This window comes from Emericellopsis atlantica (assembly GCF_019669845.1).
Source record: "Emericellopsis atlantica unplaced genomic scaffold F5Z01scaffold_3, whole genome shotgun sequence".
Classification (NCBI taxonomy): Eukaryota; Fungi; Ascomycota; class Sordariomycetes; order Hypocreales; family Bionectriaceae; genus Emericellopsis; species Emericellopsis atlantica.
Window position 1 is genome coordinate 1,079,442 of NW_025764705.1, and position 18,612 is coordinate 1,098,053.

Genomic DNA, 18,612 nt, shown 5'->3' on the forward strand with positions numbered 1-18,612 from the left:
CTTCGCTACTCTTTTTTTTGTTTTTTTTTTTTGTTTTTTTTTTTTTTTTTTTTTTTTCTTTGCCTCCCCCCCCCCCCCCCCCCCCCCCCCCCCCCCCCCCCTTCCGAATGACACTGTCCCTCGTCCGACTTGACAGGAATCACTTGCTATCAACGGTATTTTTGATGCTTTGAAGATGGATTATCGCCGTCAGACATATTGTTATTTGTTTTGCCATGGAGGATGGCTGGCTCTCGACTTTGGACTAGACCGATTGTGCTACTGCTTAATCCGAGGCCCTACCAACATTCTACGCTCCTCCGCCCAAGCATGATCAATGGGCATAAATTACATGCGCCCTTGACCGTGTCTCTTCGTCGACTAATGCGTTGGGGTGGGTCTTGCCCCGTGCTTGACCCATCTCACTCCTGCTGATGCTCCGAGGTCACTCACTTCGCAGACCTGAAGTGAGCCTTACACGGAGTCTCGAAGGTTTTTGAGATTTCCTTGTTGGAATGCGACGAATACAGTATAAAGGCCATACCTGCAATGTGGGACTAGCCAGACGAGCCAGCTGCGCCACGTTGCCTCTTTCGCAGGCTGATCTTTGGTGTCGTTTTGCCTTGCGATCCAGCGCCACGATGGATAGTCTCTCTTCACAAACAGCTGCACATGGCCCTTCACCCACGTTCGGACCCCTGTTTCCAGGATAGTCGTGTATATGAGCAACGCCAGGAGTACCTGATAGATCGGTTGGAATAGGGCGATTTCCATGTCTATGCGCCCGTCGATCCAGAAAAGGACTGGAGCAACAGCCCAGAACTTGACCATGAGGACTACCACGAACGCCAGTCTGTCCAGACTGCACTGCACAGATAGATCATTTTGGTATCCGGGGTGAGAGTGCGCCCAAGCTACCGTGCCCAAAAACCCCGCGATTATCGACATGGAGAGTTCCAACAACCGGGGGATCTCGAAGAGACTGAGTGATCCGCGGCCATATATGACCATGCAGAGCGCATAATGCGTCAGAAGACCGGCCAGCGGTTGCCAATTTAGCCATTTGCCCCAAGGAGGCGGGTCATGCCGCTCAGTCGAAGGTAAAAAGGGGTATGCGAGGACTGAAATAAGACAGGAAGCAAGTAGTAGCATGAGGCCCTGGAGTTCGTGAAAGGCTACTGACTCAGATAGTCGCTCGGGGTTGGTGCCGGGATCAGATGTCGTCGGAGTCTGACTTGAGTTCATCATGACGATGGATTTCGCACCATGAACGGAAGGTGTTGTCGATGCTTGATGTTACAGTTTCGCTGTGGATGTTGCAGGGATTCTTGAGTTTGTGATGTGACTGATCTAGAGTAGAGATCGCAGCGCTGAGGTAGGTTCATGTATATTGCGTGTGGTTTTCGGGCCAGAAGCGATACGCAAAACAACAAGAACAAACTTGTGTTTTTCACCTTGCGAAAATCCGAGAGCAAGGTTAGGTACCTACGAGGGGATGGCGTTTTTATAAGACGGCTAGTCATCATACGACCGTGTTAACGATCTATACCTTATTAATATAAAAAGCCCGAAAAACTACTTTACTTAAATCTTAACCCTTCGGGCTAAGAATAACTCTAAATAATTTTTTTTCTTTTAAACTTTCTAGTAGGCGGCTTTTATTACATTAATATAGCTATTCTAGATTTTTTCCTAAAGGCTCCTTTTAGTCGCTAAATTTAAGTAAAGTTCGGCGAAAAGAGAAGGTGCTCTTTCCTAGCTCGGCTCTGACGGTCACGAACGTTGAGACTATCGTATGACGCTTCGCTAAGTAGGTAGTCTTTGACCGGTTCAATCCCATCGCGATGACCACGCAATGCATGCTCGAACCCAAGCCATGGCACCTCATGTTGTCACACTGTCTGCTTCTTGTTCTCCTGTTCGCATACGCATACGCATCCTCGCCAAAGTCAACCAAACTCACAACTTGGAAAGCCACCATGACCCCGCTGACCCTATGTTGAAGGACAGTTTTGCTTGGTAAACATCCCTTGAAGGACGTATTGCCGGGCTCAATTTCAAGGGCCGCACACTGTGGCGCTGATTCAGGCACAAGTGAATTTGAAGGCGGGAATGTGGGCTCATAATGGGAATGGTAGCTGGAGCTAATCGTGGTACACTACACTTGGCCTCACAGGCTCTGCGTCAGATGGTAAAGTTCATGTTGAAACTGAATGCAAGGGTTGCTGGCATGCTTGACTTGAACTTTAAGCAAAGAGTGCCTTCGCGTCTGCGTATATAGTGAGCGACATGAGTGAGCCCGTCCATCGCACCAAGACTGGTTGCAATCTCCTGGGGGTGATGGCGTAGTTGGGAGCGCGTTCGACTGAAGTACACCTCAGTCTCATCATCGAAAGGTCACCGGTTCGATCCCGGTTCGCCCCAATGCATGTGCATTACAGCTTGTCCACAAGCTGCGAGTTCTTTTTGCCATTTTGGCCGATGGTGGAGTATTAGTGCCCTGGAGCCACCGACTCTGAATTCGGTAACTTGTATCCACAGTGGAACCCTTCACTTTTGGCGACCATCAGGATTCAGGATGCGTGAGCCTTCGTAAGCCTGCTCCTCCGTCAGGTCGATGGCCTTTTTCAAAATCTGCCTGTCGCTGCAAAATGTCAGCTTCTGTATCGCATCTTCTGTGTTGAAGAACTGTGAAGTGAACGCCTCTTCTCCCTCGCCACCCGAGGCCCGGTCCGTACTTGTAACCTCGGCAATATACCACCAGATGATCTTGACGTTGGCTTTGCCATCTACTTCTCTGACGGTCACCATGAAAGGCTCTGTGAGATCGGGATAAAGACGTGGCTGATCGGGTACGCTGCTTTTCTCAGCTGAGGCTGGAGCGCGCGTCGGCATGGTAATTGGGAAGAGGTGGCATCGGTAGCCCGTCTCTTCTTCTATCTCTCGGAGAGTAGCTGCGTGTCTCGACTCGCCGCAGTTACGACGCCCCTTGGCAAGTAGCCACTCGTCTTTGGGTTTGTAGTAGACGAGGCCAACTTGAGGAGCAGGTCCTGAGAAGTCGAAGAGAATGGCGCCACAGCTCTCGACGAACTCTTCGGCCGAGTAGTTGGTGGCCTTGAAGGTTGAGGTAGCCATGATGTGCTGATGGCTTCGAGAGAAGCGCACCGCAGCTCCAGCGGGAAAGTGAATGAGGAGTTAAAGTTAAATCAAGTGACGGATGTAGATGGGATTCGGAGAACTTTTGAGCGCCATCTCGCCATCCGAGTCCCATTTTGCTCACCAGACTTCACCTCTTGTGCCACAGGCAAGTGATGAGTGAGGCTTTGGGTGACCTGTGGATGACAGTTCGGCTCATTGTTCAAGTGCGGCACGTGACAGCGTGATGATGCACGGACCCACCGTCTCATGACCGTGACCGTGACAAACGCGTCTGTCGCGACCACAGCTCAGAAATTCCGCAACGTCATCTCTACTTGGATGCCATTTGGCATACAGCATGTGGATCATATCGAGCGACCACCCCGATTTTGGTATGTCGACTACCCATTCCCTCCCGCAAGGGATCTATGCTGATAATAACAACCAGGTCGTCGATGGCTTCGGCCCGGGAGAACGTACCTCTATGGCCGGACCACGGGTGAATGTGCGTCTGTGGTGACATCCTAAAAAGGGGCAATGAGACTGATATTGTAGCAGATGGGCAGATTGCCATCGCACATCAGACTATATCCCGCAAACACATGACCATCAAAGTTGATCCCGTGGCAGCCGGCAGCGCTCACAATCTCAATGCTCGCTCAAAAATCACGATTGAGGATCTCAAGACGAAGCATGGCACCGAAGTGGACGGCCGGTTAACTAAGAATGACAAGGTCGTTGTCGAAGGCAGCTCTGCTGAGATTATGCTGGGCAAATTCTCCACAAAGTTTCGGTAGGCCAGCCTGCTTGCTTGGACCAGCACGTTTGGGCGAGACTGACGAGCGCAGGATTACGTGGGAGCCTGTTGTCTTTACCTTTTCGTTCTCGAAGAAAGAACTACAAAGCGGCCCGATTGAAACCCTGCAAGACCGTTTCGAACAACTAGATATCAAGCTGCTCACAGAGTACCACCACAAATGGACGACGCATGTGGTGTCCAAGAAGCGGAACACTGTCAAGGCACTGCAAGCCTTAGTCGATGCTCGGTACATTGTGACGGAAACATTCCTTGACGCAGTGGTCGAGGCGGCTTACTCTCCAGACGATGCCCAGACTTGTGTATTGGAGCAAAACTTTGACAGGTGGCCAGACGCAAAGGAACATGTACCACCCCCAGGGGGCGAGCCGAAGAAACACACAGCAGATATCTACTACCCAGATGCTGGCAGAGCAGATGTCTTTGAAGGATACACGTTCATTTTCTACGATAGAGCGCAGTATGAAAATCTGATGGCAGCGGTCAATGCTGGAGGGGGCAAGACCATGCTCGAGGAGATCGTGGCTGGAGAGACAGAACCCGAAACCTTTGCCCGTAGGGTGAAAGAGGTCGCCGGCGAAAAGGGGCTTGGATCGTTCGAGGATGGTAGTGAGGGCAAGGGCGTGGTTTTGGTGCGGTACATCCCTTCCAAAGGGGACCAAGTTCAGTGGTATGCCGACTTTTTTACCTCGGTGTCGCTGCTGCTGGACCATCGGCCGATAGACCAGAACGAGTTTCTGGAAGCCATCCTGATCAAGGATGCGAGCATCTTGCGAAGACCATTGGAGGTCGAATCCAGCACTGCGACACAAGACAGGGCTCCAGGGTCACGCTCAGCGCAGGGCTCTCGGTCGGAGCGGTCCGGCCAGAGCGAGTCCAGGGAACAGGCGTCGCAAAGTGTCGAGCCTGCAACAGCACAGCCGGCACCCCGAAGAGGTCGGCGTGGACCTGTCAAGCGACGATTTGTTGGCTTCGACAACGACAGTGACGACGACACCATGGCGGATGCCCCAGCGGCGGCGGCGCCGCCACCACCGCCGGCCGAGGACAGCATACCAGCTTCAGATGAGGAGGGCCTCTTCATATCGCAGCAGGTTTCGCAACAAGACCAGCCGGGGGCTACGAAAGCGCAGAAGAGACACGCCCCGCGGGATGATCTAATGGAGGGCATGGCACCAGCTGCCGCACGCTTCAAGCGTCAACGTCTGGCGGAGCGTGACGATTTCGCCGTGCCAGACCCAGAGCCTGAGTCTGAAACCCCCGCGGCACATGAACCCAAGACCAAGATCAAAAAGGAGGTTGATATCTCAGCACAGCTGCAACAACATCGCCAGATGGAGGAGGAGCGGGCTCGTCGAGAGAAGGAAGATTTGGCCAACCTACCGGACGACGTCGATCTCGCCGAGATCCGCAGACTCAATATTGTGGAAGAGATGGAAATCAGGCGGCCGGGCATGGCACGCACGCGCGAGCAAGATGTTGCGGACGGTCGATGGAATCCTAAATGGAACGGCATGAAGAACTTTAAAAAGTTCCGCAAACGCGGAGAGGTGACAGGGGTTCGTCAACCCGTGAAGCAGCTGATCCAGTTGCAGGAAGTGAAGAACAAGGAATTCGGAGTGGGCGATGACTTTTGGCTGGAGGACGAGGAGACGCAGAAGCGGAACAGGAGCAGCCAGCGAAGCGTCGAAACGCGTGAAGAGGCTCCTCCACCACCTCCGCCACCGCAGCCGAGGGGTCGTGCGGCTCGCGTCATTGGGTCCGAGAGCGAAGACGAGGACGAGGAGCTGCCCGCTGTTTCGGAGATATCCGCACAGCCCTCCCGCACAAGAGTCAGCCAGGCGTCCACGAGACAAACGACGCAGAGCAAGCGTCCAGCCCCGACGCCGGAGTCTGCGACGGAGCAAGCCTCCAAGAGGGCGAGACCGACTCGCCGAGCGGCAGCGGCCGACGAGAGTGATGATAGTGACGATGAGCTCAAGTTTAGATTTGGCAGACGGCGTAAGTAGGGCCTGTACGCACATAACACCCATGATATGGTTGCAAGCTATGCCTCATGAAAAGATCAGAATAATCACTGAATCCTGGAACGCCATGCCTCTATGGGGTATCTAAATATAAACGGGTGGCATCAATCCATCTCATCCATCTCACTGCCCCTTTTGCCATCCGGCTCGTCGACCAATAACCCTATCAGGCAGGCCGCCATCATCGTCTCGTAGTTCACCCAGGGATGGATTTCCCCATATAACTTGGTCCCGTCCTTTCCAGCACCGCGCATGAGTTCACCCTTGCCACCTGGGTGGTACTCTGCGTAAGGCGAGATGTTGTACACCTTGCCATTGAGCGCCATCCACGCATCCGTTCCCTTGCGCCCGTTTTGCGCCTTCAGCATGGAGGGCGTGACACGAAGATAGGGCGTGTTCGGTGGGAGGTTTCGTAGATCAGAGGAGGGCCCGGAGATGCGAGCCCAGTCCAACGGCGACCGACCCGGTTGGAGCATGACCTTTTTGCTCGGCTTGTTCGGTTTGGCGGCAAGCGTCGGTGGAGGGGCGAGACCCCCAGAAGGAGGGGCGAGACCACCAGCAGGAGGGCCACGGTCGGGGGCGGGCCCTCGCGCAATCTGCGGCGAGTTGGCGGCTGGGAACTGAGGCAGGCGAGGTGGTTGAGGGTTCGGACGTGGAGGAGGCGGCATGGCTGACGAGGAAGAGGAGGGCATCGTGGAGGCCCATGCTGAGGCTGAGGGCGCACGAGAGGGTTTGGATGGTGCATCGTCCGATAAGGAGAAGGTCGGCACTGGTCCCTTGGACTCTGCCGGCGCGGCCTTGGGGGTGATTTGTTCCTCTTCATCTGTCGACTCGGGCAGAGACGGTGCTTTTATTGCGGGTGGTTGCTGCGCAGTCATGGGCCTGGGAGGCGGCGGCATCTCCCTCGAGCCTTGCGCTTTGCGGTTGACCGTTTCAGTAGCAGAGCCGGCTTCGTCTCTTGCAGTCGAAGTCGCTGTGTTATCCCTCGCATCTTCATCTCGTCCCGGTTCAGCCTTGGCTGTAGATGTCAAGGGTCCCTCGGTGATGGCTGGCGCCCCTCCAAGACCCCGCTTGAAATCCACGATCCATCGTGGAAGCCAACCGATCGGGCAGGCGAGGACGTACACAAAGGAGACGACGATCAAAGAGACGCCGATGACGCCCATCGTAGGGAGGGTTTCGAGGTCGGTCTTCAGGCGTGGAGACGTGCGTGGATGAAGTGTGTCGAGCGAGGCACGTCGGGTTGAAAATGCATGCCGGCCCAGAAAGCGTGTCACTGCAGACGGGAGTGCGCCCCACATGGCGCAGGGTCAGGGGCAGCAGTTGGAGCTTGGTGGCTTCAGGCGGGGCCTGGACAGCCAGGAGTCCAAGACTCTAAACAAATCGCGGGCAGCCGGCAGGCAGCCGCACAGCGCATGATTCACAGCTAATGACGAAGGGCCAGCGGCGTCAAGCAGGTGGGGCAACACCGACATCTCCGTACCTTACCTTACTTAGCCTTAGGTCTCCTCATGTCCCCATCTCGCTTGCTGTCAATGTAAACAAAACGTGAACTGCATGGCAAACGCATCTGCTGTGCATTTATGGCCTGTGAGAGTGAGGGCAGATGCTGTATGCGGTACTTTTGAACATTCTGAGCATTCTTAAGCCTTTTTTAGAGTCCTCGCTCTCCTCAATGACACTCATTCATGCTGCGGTGGACATCCAGCGTTCAAGCTTTGATACCCCTAATTTCCAGCGCCGAGCCACAACGACTAGAGGACTGGAATTGGGGCGGGCAGCAGCGTGACCTCTGAAACCACAAACACCACCACCACCGACTGGCACCACCACCACGGCCATCGAGGATGCGATCTCTCGAAAGGTCCTCCACCAACACACCCGGCAATTGTGCAGACCCGACAGCGACCAAGCCGACTCGTAAACCACGGCCGAGCGAATACCTAAAGCCACCGCCCTTTCACCGATCGTCACGTCAAGCGCTCCGCACCCGGGACAACAACCAAAATGCCCCATCCTTGACTACCCCCAAGACCAGCAACAACAACAATAACAACACCGCCAACACCGCCACTACAATCACAACAAGCACGACGAGGCTGTCGCGCGCCATGTCGGACAACAGGCCTCGGCAGCCGCAGCTCAGTGCTACCGCTGCCCGAGCCGCCAATCGCCCAGTCGTCACCCCGAAAGTAGCCACAACAACACCGAAGCCCTCCTCCAGTGTTGGAGCACAGTACCCGTATTCACAACAGCCCCATACTGCTACCTCGCCTCTCCCATCCGGGCGAAGAACACAAGATGGCCCAGTGCTGGGATTGGCGAACATCACACCGCGTACAGGAACCAGGCAGGGCCGCGTCGAGAGCGCCAATTCCACGCCGAGCGGAACGCCCAACCCAGACAAGGGCTTGGACGGATGGGAGCACACTGGGAGTAGGACGCCATTAAATGGTTCCATGGTGGACGGAAACAGGGGCCAGGCTCAAGGCGACCAAGACAACAAATTCTTCTACGCCAGCGATGCCTCAAGACCTGTCTCCCAGGCGTCCACTGGTCAACCTCAACAACAGCAGCAGCAGCCGCCGCCGCCGCCGCCGCCGCCGCAGCAGCGAGCCGCCCCTGTGTTGCAAAAAGCTGCATCATTCTTCTATGCGAATGGCTCGTCAGCGGAGGCCAAGAGAACAACGAGTCCGCCAGGCGGCCCCATCTTTACACCAGTGCTGGCATCGACCCCGGAGCCCACGTCGACCAAGTTCTTCTACGCAAACGGGACGCCCGATATGCCCTCGAGGCCAATGCTGACAACGTCGGGATCTGGTTCGACCGTGTCAACGAGCTCGAGGATGGCGGGGCAAAGGCCGGGCACTGGCAGTTCGGCGCCAGTGGCTGCACCCACGTCCATGTCAAGACCAATGTCGCCGGTCAAGCCCGCCACGGCGTCACCATCCGTGGTATCATTACAAGGAAGTGCGATGCCTCCTGGTCCCGCGATCAGACCAGGTCTGGCGTCACCTCCGTCATTGGCTCCCAGTGGAAACCCCCCTGGGAAAAGGCGGGTTAGCATAGAAGCACCGGCGAGACAAGCCCCGTCTCGCCTACAACGTGGGCACTCGAGGACCGGCAGCGTGCCGACTTTTGACCAACTAGTCTTGCCGAAATACCCTGCGCGGGCGCCACAGTCGCCCGAAGCTACGTCCGTTGTTTCGCCGCCCCTGAGTCCGGGCCTCGCGCGCCCAGCAATGTCAATGGCTTCGTTACTTCAGGCGGCCGAGGAGCTGGAGGAGGAAGATGAGGACTCGGGCAGTGAACATACCCCTCCCGAGGTATCCAGTCCGACAAAATCGACCCCCTCCGGTGATCCTATTAGTGAGCTCGTGGCCAATGCTCGAAGGGAGCGTAAAGTGCAAGATCTTGAGATTACCAATGCGTCACTCGAAGCCATCAACCGGACTCTGGAACGCCAGCTCCGGAAACAGACAGCCGAACTTCGTCGATACCGGCGTCTCTCCCGTGCCGGTCGCTTGTCGGCGCCCTCCAGCCGTGTCGCCTCCGCCGCCATGACCGAACCGCCGATCGACATGTCCGATGTGAGTGAGGAGGAGAGCGATTCCGAGGCGCAAGACTCTTTCCACGAGTCTGACTTGTCGACGGACGATGAGACTGGCTCGCAGGCGGAGCCCATGTCTCCCAACGCCAAGATGGCGGCCCGGCGGAAACGAGATGAGATGCGCCTGCAGCTCGACCTCACCAAACACCAGGAGCTCCTCATTGACAGCCAGAAGATTAACCAGAGTATTAAGCGCTGCATGGATTGGACAGAGGTTCTCATCAAGGAGGGGCAGAAGGCGTTGGCTTATCATGTCAGGGTGTCTGATGTTGAGCTGGGTGGCAAGGTCCTCGCGCCACCTGACGAGGACGATGAGGACGGCGGCCTGGCCCGACGAGAGGAGACGCCGGAAGTGGATGGCCTGGAGAAGATTCCGTCCATCACGTTGGAGCCGGCCACAGAGAAACCGCCACCCGCTCGCGACAGTGGGATAGAGCTGGCGCCGGATGGCGGCTGATGCGATTGGGCCCCTGACTCGAGGGGAGCAGATGAGCACGACATAACATGATACCACTTGTGGCCCGGAAGCCACTCGACACATATAAATTACACCCACCCACTAGCCACTCCCATGACGGACGACATACTCCTTTTCTACATCTATCTCTACAGCTCTCTGCTGTCAGTTGCACGGCCAGCTTTTGCTCTTTTGTTGCGGGACATGTCTTTTTTTGTGTACCAACAGATACCCCCTCTTTCTTTCTTTTTCATTTGACATCAGCCATATATGTATTATCTAGCACGTCCTGTGGGTTTGGACATGTGGTGGGCAAAGATACCTTTATTCATTTAACTACTAGTAGATGAATTGACTGCGCGTGGCGCGAGTGAGTTGTTGTTAAAAGATGTGATTTTGGTGTGAATGAATCGGTCAACCAAGTGGGAGTATCATTAGGAAAACCAAACAGGAGAAGAGTCTATGTAAATATGCACCGGTATTCCCCGCCCGCAAACCCTCTATACATCATCCGCTGTGCGCAAGATTCCTTCAGCTCTTCTCCGGCGTAGGCTCTGTGTGCTTGTGGCTGCTGAAGTGGTGGTGGGACTCCTTGCTCTTCTTGTCCTTCTTCTTGCCATCTTCGTCCTTGTCCTTCTTCATCGCGGCCTCGGCCACGAGCTGCTCAAAGACGAGATAGTCGCCCTCTTCCTCGGGGGAACGAGCGGCCTGCGGTTGTTAGCATAATTTGCCAGAAAAGGAGAAAAAGAGATGGGCATACCTTGTTGAAGACATCGCCAATCAGCACCAAAGCCTGCGCCCGCTCCAGCCTCTTGGCGAGGGGCACCTTCTTGTCGTAGAGCACTGCGTCGCAGACGTCCCGCAGCACGCTCTGAATCTCAAACTTGCTCCCCCGCCACGCGGCGTTGAGGATCTTGCCCGTGACGCGACGCTCGTACTCGGCCCTCTTCTCGTCGTCCCAGTCGTCGCCGCCCTCCTGCTCCCGACGCGCCATGTCCTCCATGGTCTGCTGCGCGTCGATGGCGCTGGAGATGGTGTTCCACGTGTCCTTGACCATGGTGCCCTTGTCGCGCAGCTTGGAGAAGAAGCCGCCGATGCCGAGGAACTTTTGGCTGCGCAGCAGCGTCGAGGCCTTTGTGACGTAGGTGTGGCCGATGGCGTGGAGAATGTCGATGCCGAAGGACTCCATCTTGAGGTTCTCGACCTCGAGGCGCATCTGCTCCTGGAACGAGCGGGTGACGTCGTCGCCCTTGCCGGTCTCGGTCCAGACGGAGATGCGGTCGACCAGCTTGCGGGCGAGCGTGTCGACGCGCTCTTGGCGGATGCGCGCGCGCTCCTTTTCGTAGGCCGCCAGCTGCTCGCGCTGTTCCCGCGACAGGCTGCCCTTCTTCTTCTCCTTGCGGCGCAGGGCCTCCTCGGACAGGTCGCCCTGCGACTCGCTGGCGAGGTCCTCGTGGGACTTGTCGGTGAGCGCGGGGCGGAGAGGGATCTGTTGGCGGCTGGAGGAGGGGGTCGGCGAGGCGTCTTGCGAGCGACGGGGCGGCAGGGCAGGGCCACCGTCCGCGGTAGTCGTGTATGCGGGAGGGGGTGCGGTCTTGTCCTCCTCGACCACGACTGCGGGTGGTGGTGCCGCTGCTGCCGCTGGGTCGGTAGTGCCAGCAGCACCTGCTGCAGCTTCTTTCTCCTTCATGCTCTGCTTGATCGCCTCGTCCGTGCCGGGGAACTCGCCCTCCTGCTTGGACTTGGCCTCGGCATCAGCACCAGCGTCAGCGTCTGTCTTACCATCGGCGGCCGCCGCCTCCGCCGCGGCGGCAGCCTCAGCCTCCTCGGCCTCTTCCTGCATTGTGATGTCCATGGTGGCCGTGAGGTCCTTCATGAGGCTTATCTCGCCGATCCAGTCGACAAAGGCCTCGCCGCCAAAGATGCTGGTGAAGAACTCTGCCGGGTCGGTGAAGCCCTCCTGGGGCTTGGCGTGGTCCTTGCCATATTTATCGTAGGCCGCGCGAAGGTCCTTGTCGGAGAGGACCTGATAAGCTTCGCCGATTTCCTGGAACTTCTCGTGGGCCGTGGGGTCGTTGGGGTTCTTGTCGGGGTGGTGCACGATGGCGCATTTGCGATAGGCTTTTTTGATCTCGATGTCGGTGGCGGTGGCCTGGACACCGAGGATGTCGTAGTAGGCCGTGTCGACGACCATGGTGATCGGGTCTCTCGGATACGAGGTGGTATTAGATGTGACGGGGAGTCGGTTGTTGTAGGAGGTGAGTGAAGGTTGCTGTCGCCAATGTTTGCAGCGTCGAGCTTTGCTTGGTCGTAAGGCACCTGCTGTCACTACGGATTACCTTGTAGTGCAGTAGGGAATTTGGAGCCCCCGGTCTACGTAATGGAGGGGCAGTGCGTCAGCTACGGGGTCCAGATTCGTGGCTTGTCGCTGTGGCGTCGGCAGTTTTCACATGTCGCACACTGCCGTTTCCTCTGCGTGAACGTAAAAAGTTTCAAGTTTCTAATTAAGATTGCCGATTCTGACATCCGATTCTGACACCATGAGTCCAGGCCTCTGGCTCGTGAGACCCTGATTCACCGTAGTTTGCGTAGATGGCAGCCCTGGTCAGACTATCAGGGTAAGACAGGCTACCCTACACGCTTCAAGGCGAACTCCAGTAAGTAATCGTCCGCACACGCACGATCGACCCATTGAGGCTTGCACACGGCACGCGAAAAAAGCAATGGTCGATACTTATCTTTTGACATGTCGACCTCCCACGCCAATTCGCACGTCTGGCTTTACGGGCTGAGGACTGCATCCGGTGGAGCAATTCCAGCGACGCTGCATCTCGTATCGATAACGCTAATCAGCCGCAAGATCAAAACTCGACTCACGAGGACCACCAATGTTCCCATCACACTTGGTCCTCTACCTTCCTCAGCTCGCGGCTAATCTGGCGGCTCAATCCACGCCTTCGACTTTGCCTCTCTCCAAGTGCGGACGGACTTTGCTCTGGTCGCCGACGGAATGCAGGCCCGCGTCAATCCCGCCTGTGGCAGCGCTGCCCGCGCTCACCAGGTGCCTGGCTGAACGGCCAAGGCAAGGTAAAGTGGTAGCGCGTTCCCCAAGCTGGAAATTAAAGAAGAGACTTCCAGTCTCCACGTGGGGCCAATGATCTCTGTGCTCTCACCACCCACCACACCTCGCCAACCTCACCTCTTCTATCCCATCCCCGTCCTTGAGACATTCTTGTTGCAAAACCCCTGGTCTGTTCGTCCTCTTTTGCTTCAATCACCTCTCAGCACATCACGCGGCCATTGTCTCTGGTCGACTTTCGCTGCCGAAGCCTCGTCCTGCGCACCCCTCGATCGAACACGCGCGAGACCCCTATTCTGCTCTGCACCCGCCATCATGGGCTACCTCTACTATCTCCTGCACCCGTTCGAGCTGCGCTCCATCCTGCAATGGAAGGTCTACCACGACCCGGTGCACAGGCGTGACGAGGCCAACGAGTCGCCCGAGATGAAGGAGTGCTTCCGCTTCCTCGACCTCACCAGCCGCAGCTTCTCCGCCGTCATCAAGGAGCTCAACCACGAACTGCTCTACCCCATGACGCTCTTCTACCTCGTCCTGCGCGGCCTCGACACGATTGAGGACGACATGACCATCCCGCTGGACAAGAAGGTGCCCCTGCTGCGCAACTTCCACAAGACGATGCAGCAGGACGGCTGGCAGTTCCACGGCAGCGTCGAGAAGGACAAGGAGCTGCTCGAGAAGTTTGACGTGGTCGTCACCGAGCTCAAGAAGCTCGGCAAGGCCCACTTTGAGATCATCGAGGACATGACGCTCAAGATGGGCAACGGCATGGCCGACTACGCCGAGAACGACTTTATGATCAAGAACGGCGTGCAGACCAAGAAGGAGTACAACCTGTACTGCCACTATGTCGCCGGCCTCGTCGGCGAGGGCTGCACCCGCCTCTTCCTCGCCTCGGACCTGGCGCACCCCAAGCTGGCCGAGCGCCCGAACCTCACAGAGTCCATGGGCCAGTTCCTGCAAAAGACCAACATTATCCGCGACATTGCCGAGGACTGGGAGGAGGGCCGCCGCTGGTACCCCAAGGAGATTTGGAGCAAGCACGTCGACGAGTGGGAGCACATGTTCGACCCCAAGTACAGGGAGCAGGCCCTCAACGTCGTGTCCGAGATGGTGCTCGACGCGCTCAAGCACGTCGAGGAGTGCCTGTTCTACATGGCCGGCATGAAGGACCAGAGCGTGTTCAACTTTGTCGCCATCCCCCAGGGCATGGCCATTGCCACGCTCGAGGTCGTCTTCCGCAACCCGGCCGTGCTGGAGCGCAACGTCAAGATCACAAAGGGCGCCGCCTGCCAGATCATGCTCGAGTCGACGCAGAACCTGCAGGTCGAGTGCGACGTGTTCAAGCGCTACGTGCGCCTGATCCAGGAGAAGAACGACCCCCGGGATCCCAACTTCCTCGCCATCTCGGTGCAGTGTGCCAAGATTGAGCAGTTCATCGAGACACTATACCCCCGCCAGAACCCCGAGAAACTGTCGACGGAGAATGCGCAGTTGCAGCGCAAGGAGCCGACGACAGACCCCGGCGAGGCCGCCGTCATCTTCCTGGTGGCGCTGGCCTGCTTGGTCTTCATCACAGCCATCATGGTGAGTCTTTGTGTGAGGGATGCCCGGGGCATGATCGAAAAAGTGCTGACTCGTCCTATCTAGATTGGTACCGCCTGGTTGTTTGGCGCGAAGTTCGGCCACATCCTCGACGACATGGGCCCCGCGGCCAAGGGATGGACCTCGAGTGTCTCCGACCCGTCCGCTGTTCGCGACGAGCTGTAACAGTTGTCCAAAGACACCAGCTCTTGTTTTTATCTCCCTCACGACCTCATTGCCTCCGACTTCTGGCGCATATTGTTTCCTCGGGTTCAGTATATATTAATCATGATAATCTGCCTCTTCTGCCCGGCCCTGTTCCTCAGGCTGCCCCTGTTTTTGCTCACCTCCCAGACACGCGCATGCATGCGTCCCTCTTTTGTGAATGCGCACACTACCTAGCACGGATGTCAAATTGCAATCCAGTCCTCTCCATGACTGTGGTTGTGCCGAAGAAGTGCTGATATCAGACACCACCTTGACCTCGGGCCCGCCTCATCTCCGGATCAGGCGGGCACGGCGCTGGTTCCTGTTTACTCTATAGCAGGGACTTTTGCGCCGGAGGGCGGACATTTCGACGCTGCCGTCTATAGCAGCTGTGATACATGTACTATGTATAACATGTAGGGGCCAGGACGTTTCTGAGACAAGGGCTATACAGTGGCCCGATCCGACCGAAAGACCCTGCGGTTCGATATTCAAACAGGGGTCTGCATTTTGGCCAAGACACGGCGAGTCTGGGGTTCGCTGTCCGCCTCGTCTCACAACGAGACATGTTTCAGGCTTGAGCACTGTCAATGCACATACATGCCCCTCTTCGAAGATGTCTGGGGTCATCAAATTATCAATGAATATCATCATTAACCAGTTCTATGCAGGATCTTGATACTGTTTGTGAATTATACGAGAGCGAAATGATCGTAAGTAGTACCCCATATATATAAAAAGTGATTGACACATGCCCCCTCGACCGACCACTAATGAATGCCCCTCCCAGATGCAAATAAATCTATGCAGATGAATATACGCAGCTATTCAAAATCGTGCTGCCCATGCCTTGAAACGAGTGTCGTGACCTTGGCGAGCCACTACTGCTGAAAGGTGTTGCCGTTGTTGGCGATGAGATCCGTGGTGGTGGCGTCGACGCCCTTGACGCTGCCGCCCGCGTTCGTGGCGAGGCTCTTGATGGTCTTGTCGACCTCGGCGGGATCGGTGAGGTTCTGGAAGGCCATGAGGTAAGCGGCGAGGCCAGCGACGTGGGGGGAGGCTTGGTCATGTTAGCACTGCTTTGTCTATGTATAGAGGTTATTCAAGAACTCACCCATCGAGGTCCCGCTGAGGATGGCCGTGTCCGTGTTGCTTTTGATGCCAACGCTCTGAACGTCGACGCCGCTGGCAAAGACGTCGACGCTGGGGCCAATGTTGGAGAAGGCGGCGAGGGTGTCGTCGCGGGCGTCCATGGCGCCAACGGTGATGGCGTTGGGGGCGGAGCCGGGGCTCGAGTTGCGTGCGTCGATGCCGTCGTTACCGGCGGCGACGACGGGGACGACGCCGGCGTTGAAGAGCTGCTCGATGGCGCGGTTGAGGGCCTCGGAGAAACCGCCGCCGAGAGACATGTTCATGACGGCCTTGCCGCGCAGGCCCTTGCTCTGGACCTCGTCAATGACAAACTGCATGCCGTCAATGACGCCCGAGTTGGCGCCGCCGCCGTCGGCGCCGAGGACCTTGACGGCGACGATGTTGGCGGCCTTGGCGACGCCAAAGGTGCTGCCGGCAATGGTGCCAGCGACGTGGGAGCCGTGGCCGTTGAGGTCGTCGTCGCTCTCGCCCTGGACAAAGTTGGCGCCGCGGGTGGCGCGGCCGCCAAACTCGGTGTGCTCAATCTTGACGCCCGTGTCGACGACAAAGGCGGTGATGCCCTCGCCGGCGGACGAGTCGAAGAAGTAGCGGTCGCTGCCGGCGGCGTCAGCGGAGAGGCGGTTGAGGCCGACGGGGGCGTTGGTCTGTGCGAGGAGGGACGAGACGCGGACCTGCGTGTCGGCCTCGACGTACTCGACCTCGTCCGAGTTGTAAATGTCCATGATCATGTCGTCGTCGGCGTCGAGCGTCATGGCGCGCCACGAGTTCATGCGGTACGAGCGCACGTCGGTGCTGAGCAGCTTGCCCGACAGCGAGCGCTTGTTGATGTTGCGCTTCTTGACCTCGGACGTGAAGTGCATCACGTTGGCCGAGATGGCGTCGTCGTCGTACGTGTTGTTGTACACGACAATGTACCGGTTCGGGATCACCTCCTTGGCGTCCGGGTTGGACAGGATCGTGGCCAGGGTCGAGACCATGCCGCCGAGTCCACTGTTGCTGCCGCTGCCGCTACCGCTGCTGCTGCTATCCGGGTTGGTGATGATGTCGCCGAGATTCAGGTCGCCCAGGTTGATGTCCGAAGTCAGGTCTGTGTTGCCGGCACCCTGGGCTCCATGAGGAAGAGCGGAGGCCAGGGGCAGGCCAACGAGCAGGGCGCTCGTGAGGAGGGACTTGATGAAAGACATGGCTGCTGCTTTTTTCGTTATGAATGTGCCGACAGTGTGTTGGAGAGAGAGACAAGATGCGTCAAAGTGAGCCGGTCACTAAGAGGTCTGAGATGAAGAGCACGTCGACAACGTCTGCGATCAACGCTGGCGTGAGGATGAATTGGTTCTCGACAATGACGGGCTCACAAGCGAGCGGAGCGGGCCAAGCGAGCAAGAGTGAGTGAATGAGTGGACGAATAGAACAGAGTCGCCAGTTAGGTCGTGTTGGCGAGTGATTGTTGAAGGGACCGTGCGTCGAGATCTAGATGAAGCGAGTGAGTATGAATGGTCTTGAATGTGCGCTCAAGCCAGGTACGTCGAGAGGGATGCGTACCAAAGGAGCGAACAATGTCGATATTGATGAAAGTCGTATGAAAGAGAAACGGGCAGCAACCAGGCGCGCGCGAGAAGAGTGTATCCACGACAGGAAGAATGTAATAAACTATCAACGACGATCGACGACCCTGATGACGCTAGAGAGAGGGAGGGGAGGGAACAACAAGATGAGCGGCTGGAGGAGCAGTTGATGCCATTATGAAGAACTTTGCGATGGATCCTCTGTCTGCCCCGTGTATTGGCCGTATTGGCCGTCTCATCCACAAGAGTCCCATGTTGACCTGGAGTCTCTGCACGCAGACAAGGAGAGGAGGACGGGCAGGGGTTGGCGCCGTTTGAGGTTGAGGCTGGCGCTGCTTCGAGTGGAGCCGCGTCTCCGGGGCGTGAAACGTGCATCAGCCAGATGGACAGGTCTGCTTGGTCCGTTGGTGCCAGGGCTCTTGCCAGGGGGGCTTTGCCATCTCTGGGCTGTCTGTCGCAGATTGATGCGCTTCTCCATCTGGTGCCTGCATTGCCGTCCCCTCCGCGCGTTGGTTCGGTATGGCTGGCCGCTGATGGCTGCAGCACGCAGTCCTGCCCTGAGATTGCGCACCTCGTGGGAGCTCGCCGAGTTGCAAAGGCCGTCTATCAACCGAGCACCCAGTATCTGTCCGTACTTCACGCCAGTTCAAGGCTCATCTGGCGGATGGCTGCGTGTGCTGGGTACTGACATCATGGCACGGACGTGGGTGAAGATCGTTATCACACGCTGCTGCTAGCAGCACCATGGTGGATGCGCATGGTCCACGGCGAGCTCGAGATGAACCGCGGCTCTAGTCAGTCCAGTGTCTGAAGTGCACTCGTCGTTGCATGCGCGGCGCGTTTCGCTATTGTTGGGCGTCGGTCGGTGATAATACTGCGCAAGTAGTTACTACTACCACGTTAAGATCAAGGACAACAATCCGAAGTCAAGCGCCACTACGCAGGCGGCTGCCAGTGCCTGGATCCACTGCCTTTAGTGGTCAGCGCGCTGGAGGCTGTC

General features: G+C 57.1%; 9 protein-coding genes and 1 non-coding gene across 10 annotated transcripts; 4 read left to right on the forward strand and 6 right to left on the reverse strand.

The window, feature by feature from the left end:
* Positions 1-96: 96 nt before the first annotated feature.
* F5Z01DRAFT_645432 (uncharacterized protein) lies at positions 97-1,538 on the reverse strand. Its single transcript, XM_046262837.1, has one exon. The coding sequence runs from the start codon at positions 1,225-1,227 to the stop codon at positions 454-456; it is 774 nt and encodes a 257-aa protein (XP_046122150.1). The 5' UTR covers positions 1,228-1,538; the 3' UTR covers positions 97-453.
* A 707-nt stretch (positions 1,539-2,245) lies between these two features.
* On the reverse strand, positions 2,246-3,316 carry F5Z01DRAFT_326147 (uncharacterized protein). The gene has a single exon (XM_046259055.1). It carries the CDS (start codon positions 3,112-3,114, stop codon positions 2,530-2,532), a length of 585 nt encoding a protein of 194 aa, XP_046122151.1. The 5' UTR covers positions 3,115-3,316; the 3' UTR covers positions 2,246-2,529.
* On the forward strand, positions 2,314-2,403 carry F5Z01DRAFT_t23. Its single transcript has one exon. It is a non-coding gene; the product is annotated as a tRNA-Phe (tRNA).
* Position 3,317: 1 nt separating the features above from the next.
* F5Z01DRAFT_326148 (DNA damage response protein RcaA) lies at positions 3,318-6,004 on the forward strand. The gene is made up of 4 exons (XM_046259056.1): positions 3,318-3,509; positions 3,566-3,622; positions 3,676-3,910; positions 3,966-6,004. Exons 1-4 carry the CDS (start codon positions 3,476-3,478, stop codon positions 5,941-5,943), a joined length of 2,304 nt encoding a protein of 767 aa, XP_046122152.1. The 5' UTR covers positions 3,318-3,475; the 3' UTR covers positions 5,944-6,004.
* A 61-nt stretch (positions 6,005-6,065) lies between these two features.
* F5Z01DRAFT_670876 (uncharacterized protein) lies at positions 6,066-7,127 on the reverse strand (the record flags this gene model as incomplete). Its single annotated transcript, XM_046264620.1, has 1 exon — positions 6,066-7,127. One exon carries the CDS (start codon positions 7,125-7,127, stop codon positions 6,066-6,068), a length of 1,062 nt encoding a protein of 353 aa, XP_046122153.1.
* Positions 7,128-7,474: 347 nt separating this feature from the next.
* Positions 7,475-8,565, reverse strand: F5Z01DRAFT_645439 (uncharacterized protein). Its single transcript, XM_046262838.1, has one exon. It carries the CDS (start codon positions 8,420-8,422, stop codon positions 7,937-7,939), a length of 486 nt encoding a protein of 161 aa, XP_046122154.1. The 5' UTR covers positions 8,423-8,565; the 3' UTR covers positions 7,475-7,936.
* A 21-nt stretch (positions 8,566-8,586) lies between these two features.
* On the forward strand, positions 8,587-10,417 carry F5Z01DRAFT_645440 (uncharacterized protein). The gene has a single exon (XM_046262839.1). The coding sequence runs from the start codon at positions 8,745-8,747 to the stop codon at positions 10,026-10,028; it is 1,284 nt and encodes a 427-aa protein (XP_046122155.1). The 5' UTR covers positions 8,587-8,744; the 3' UTR covers positions 10,029-10,417.
* F5Z01DRAFT_645441 (X-domain of DnaJ-containing-domain-containing protein) lies at positions 10,418-12,523 on the reverse strand. Its single transcript, XM_046262840.1, has 2 exons — positions 10,789-12,523; positions 10,418-10,736 (listed from the first exon to the last, which is right to left on the reverse strand). The coding sequence occupies exons 1-2, from the start codon at positions 12,220-12,222 to the stop codon at positions 10,560-10,562; spliced, it is 1,611 nt and encodes a 536-aa protein (XP_046122156.1). The 5' UTR covers positions 12,223-12,523; the 3' UTR covers positions 10,418-10,559.
* An 899-nt stretch (positions 12,524-13,422) lies between these two features.
* F5Z01DRAFT_615927 (isoprenoid synthase domain-containing protein) lies at positions 13,423-14,877 on the forward strand (the record flags this gene model as incomplete). The annotated part of the gene is made up of 2 exons (XM_046260886.1): positions 13,423-14,694; positions 14,758-14,877. The coding sequence occupies 2 exons, from the start codon at positions 13,423-13,425 to the stop codon at positions 14,875-14,877; spliced, it is 1,392 nt and encodes a 463-aa protein (XP_046122157.1).
* Positions 14,878-15,665: 788 nt separating this feature from the next.
* F5Z01DRAFT_326249 (peptidase S8/S53 domain-containing protein) lies at positions 15,666-17,375 on the reverse strand. Its single transcript, XM_046259057.1, has 2 exons — positions 16,013-17,375; positions 15,666-15,958 (listed from the first exon to the last, which is right to left on the reverse strand). Exons 1-2 carry the CDS (start codon positions 17,232-17,234, stop codon positions 15,780-15,782), a joined length of 1,401 nt encoding a protein of 466 aa, XP_046122158.1. The 5' UTR covers positions 17,235-17,375; the 3' UTR covers positions 15,666-15,779.
* Positions 17,376-18,612: the final 1,237 nt, after the last annotated feature.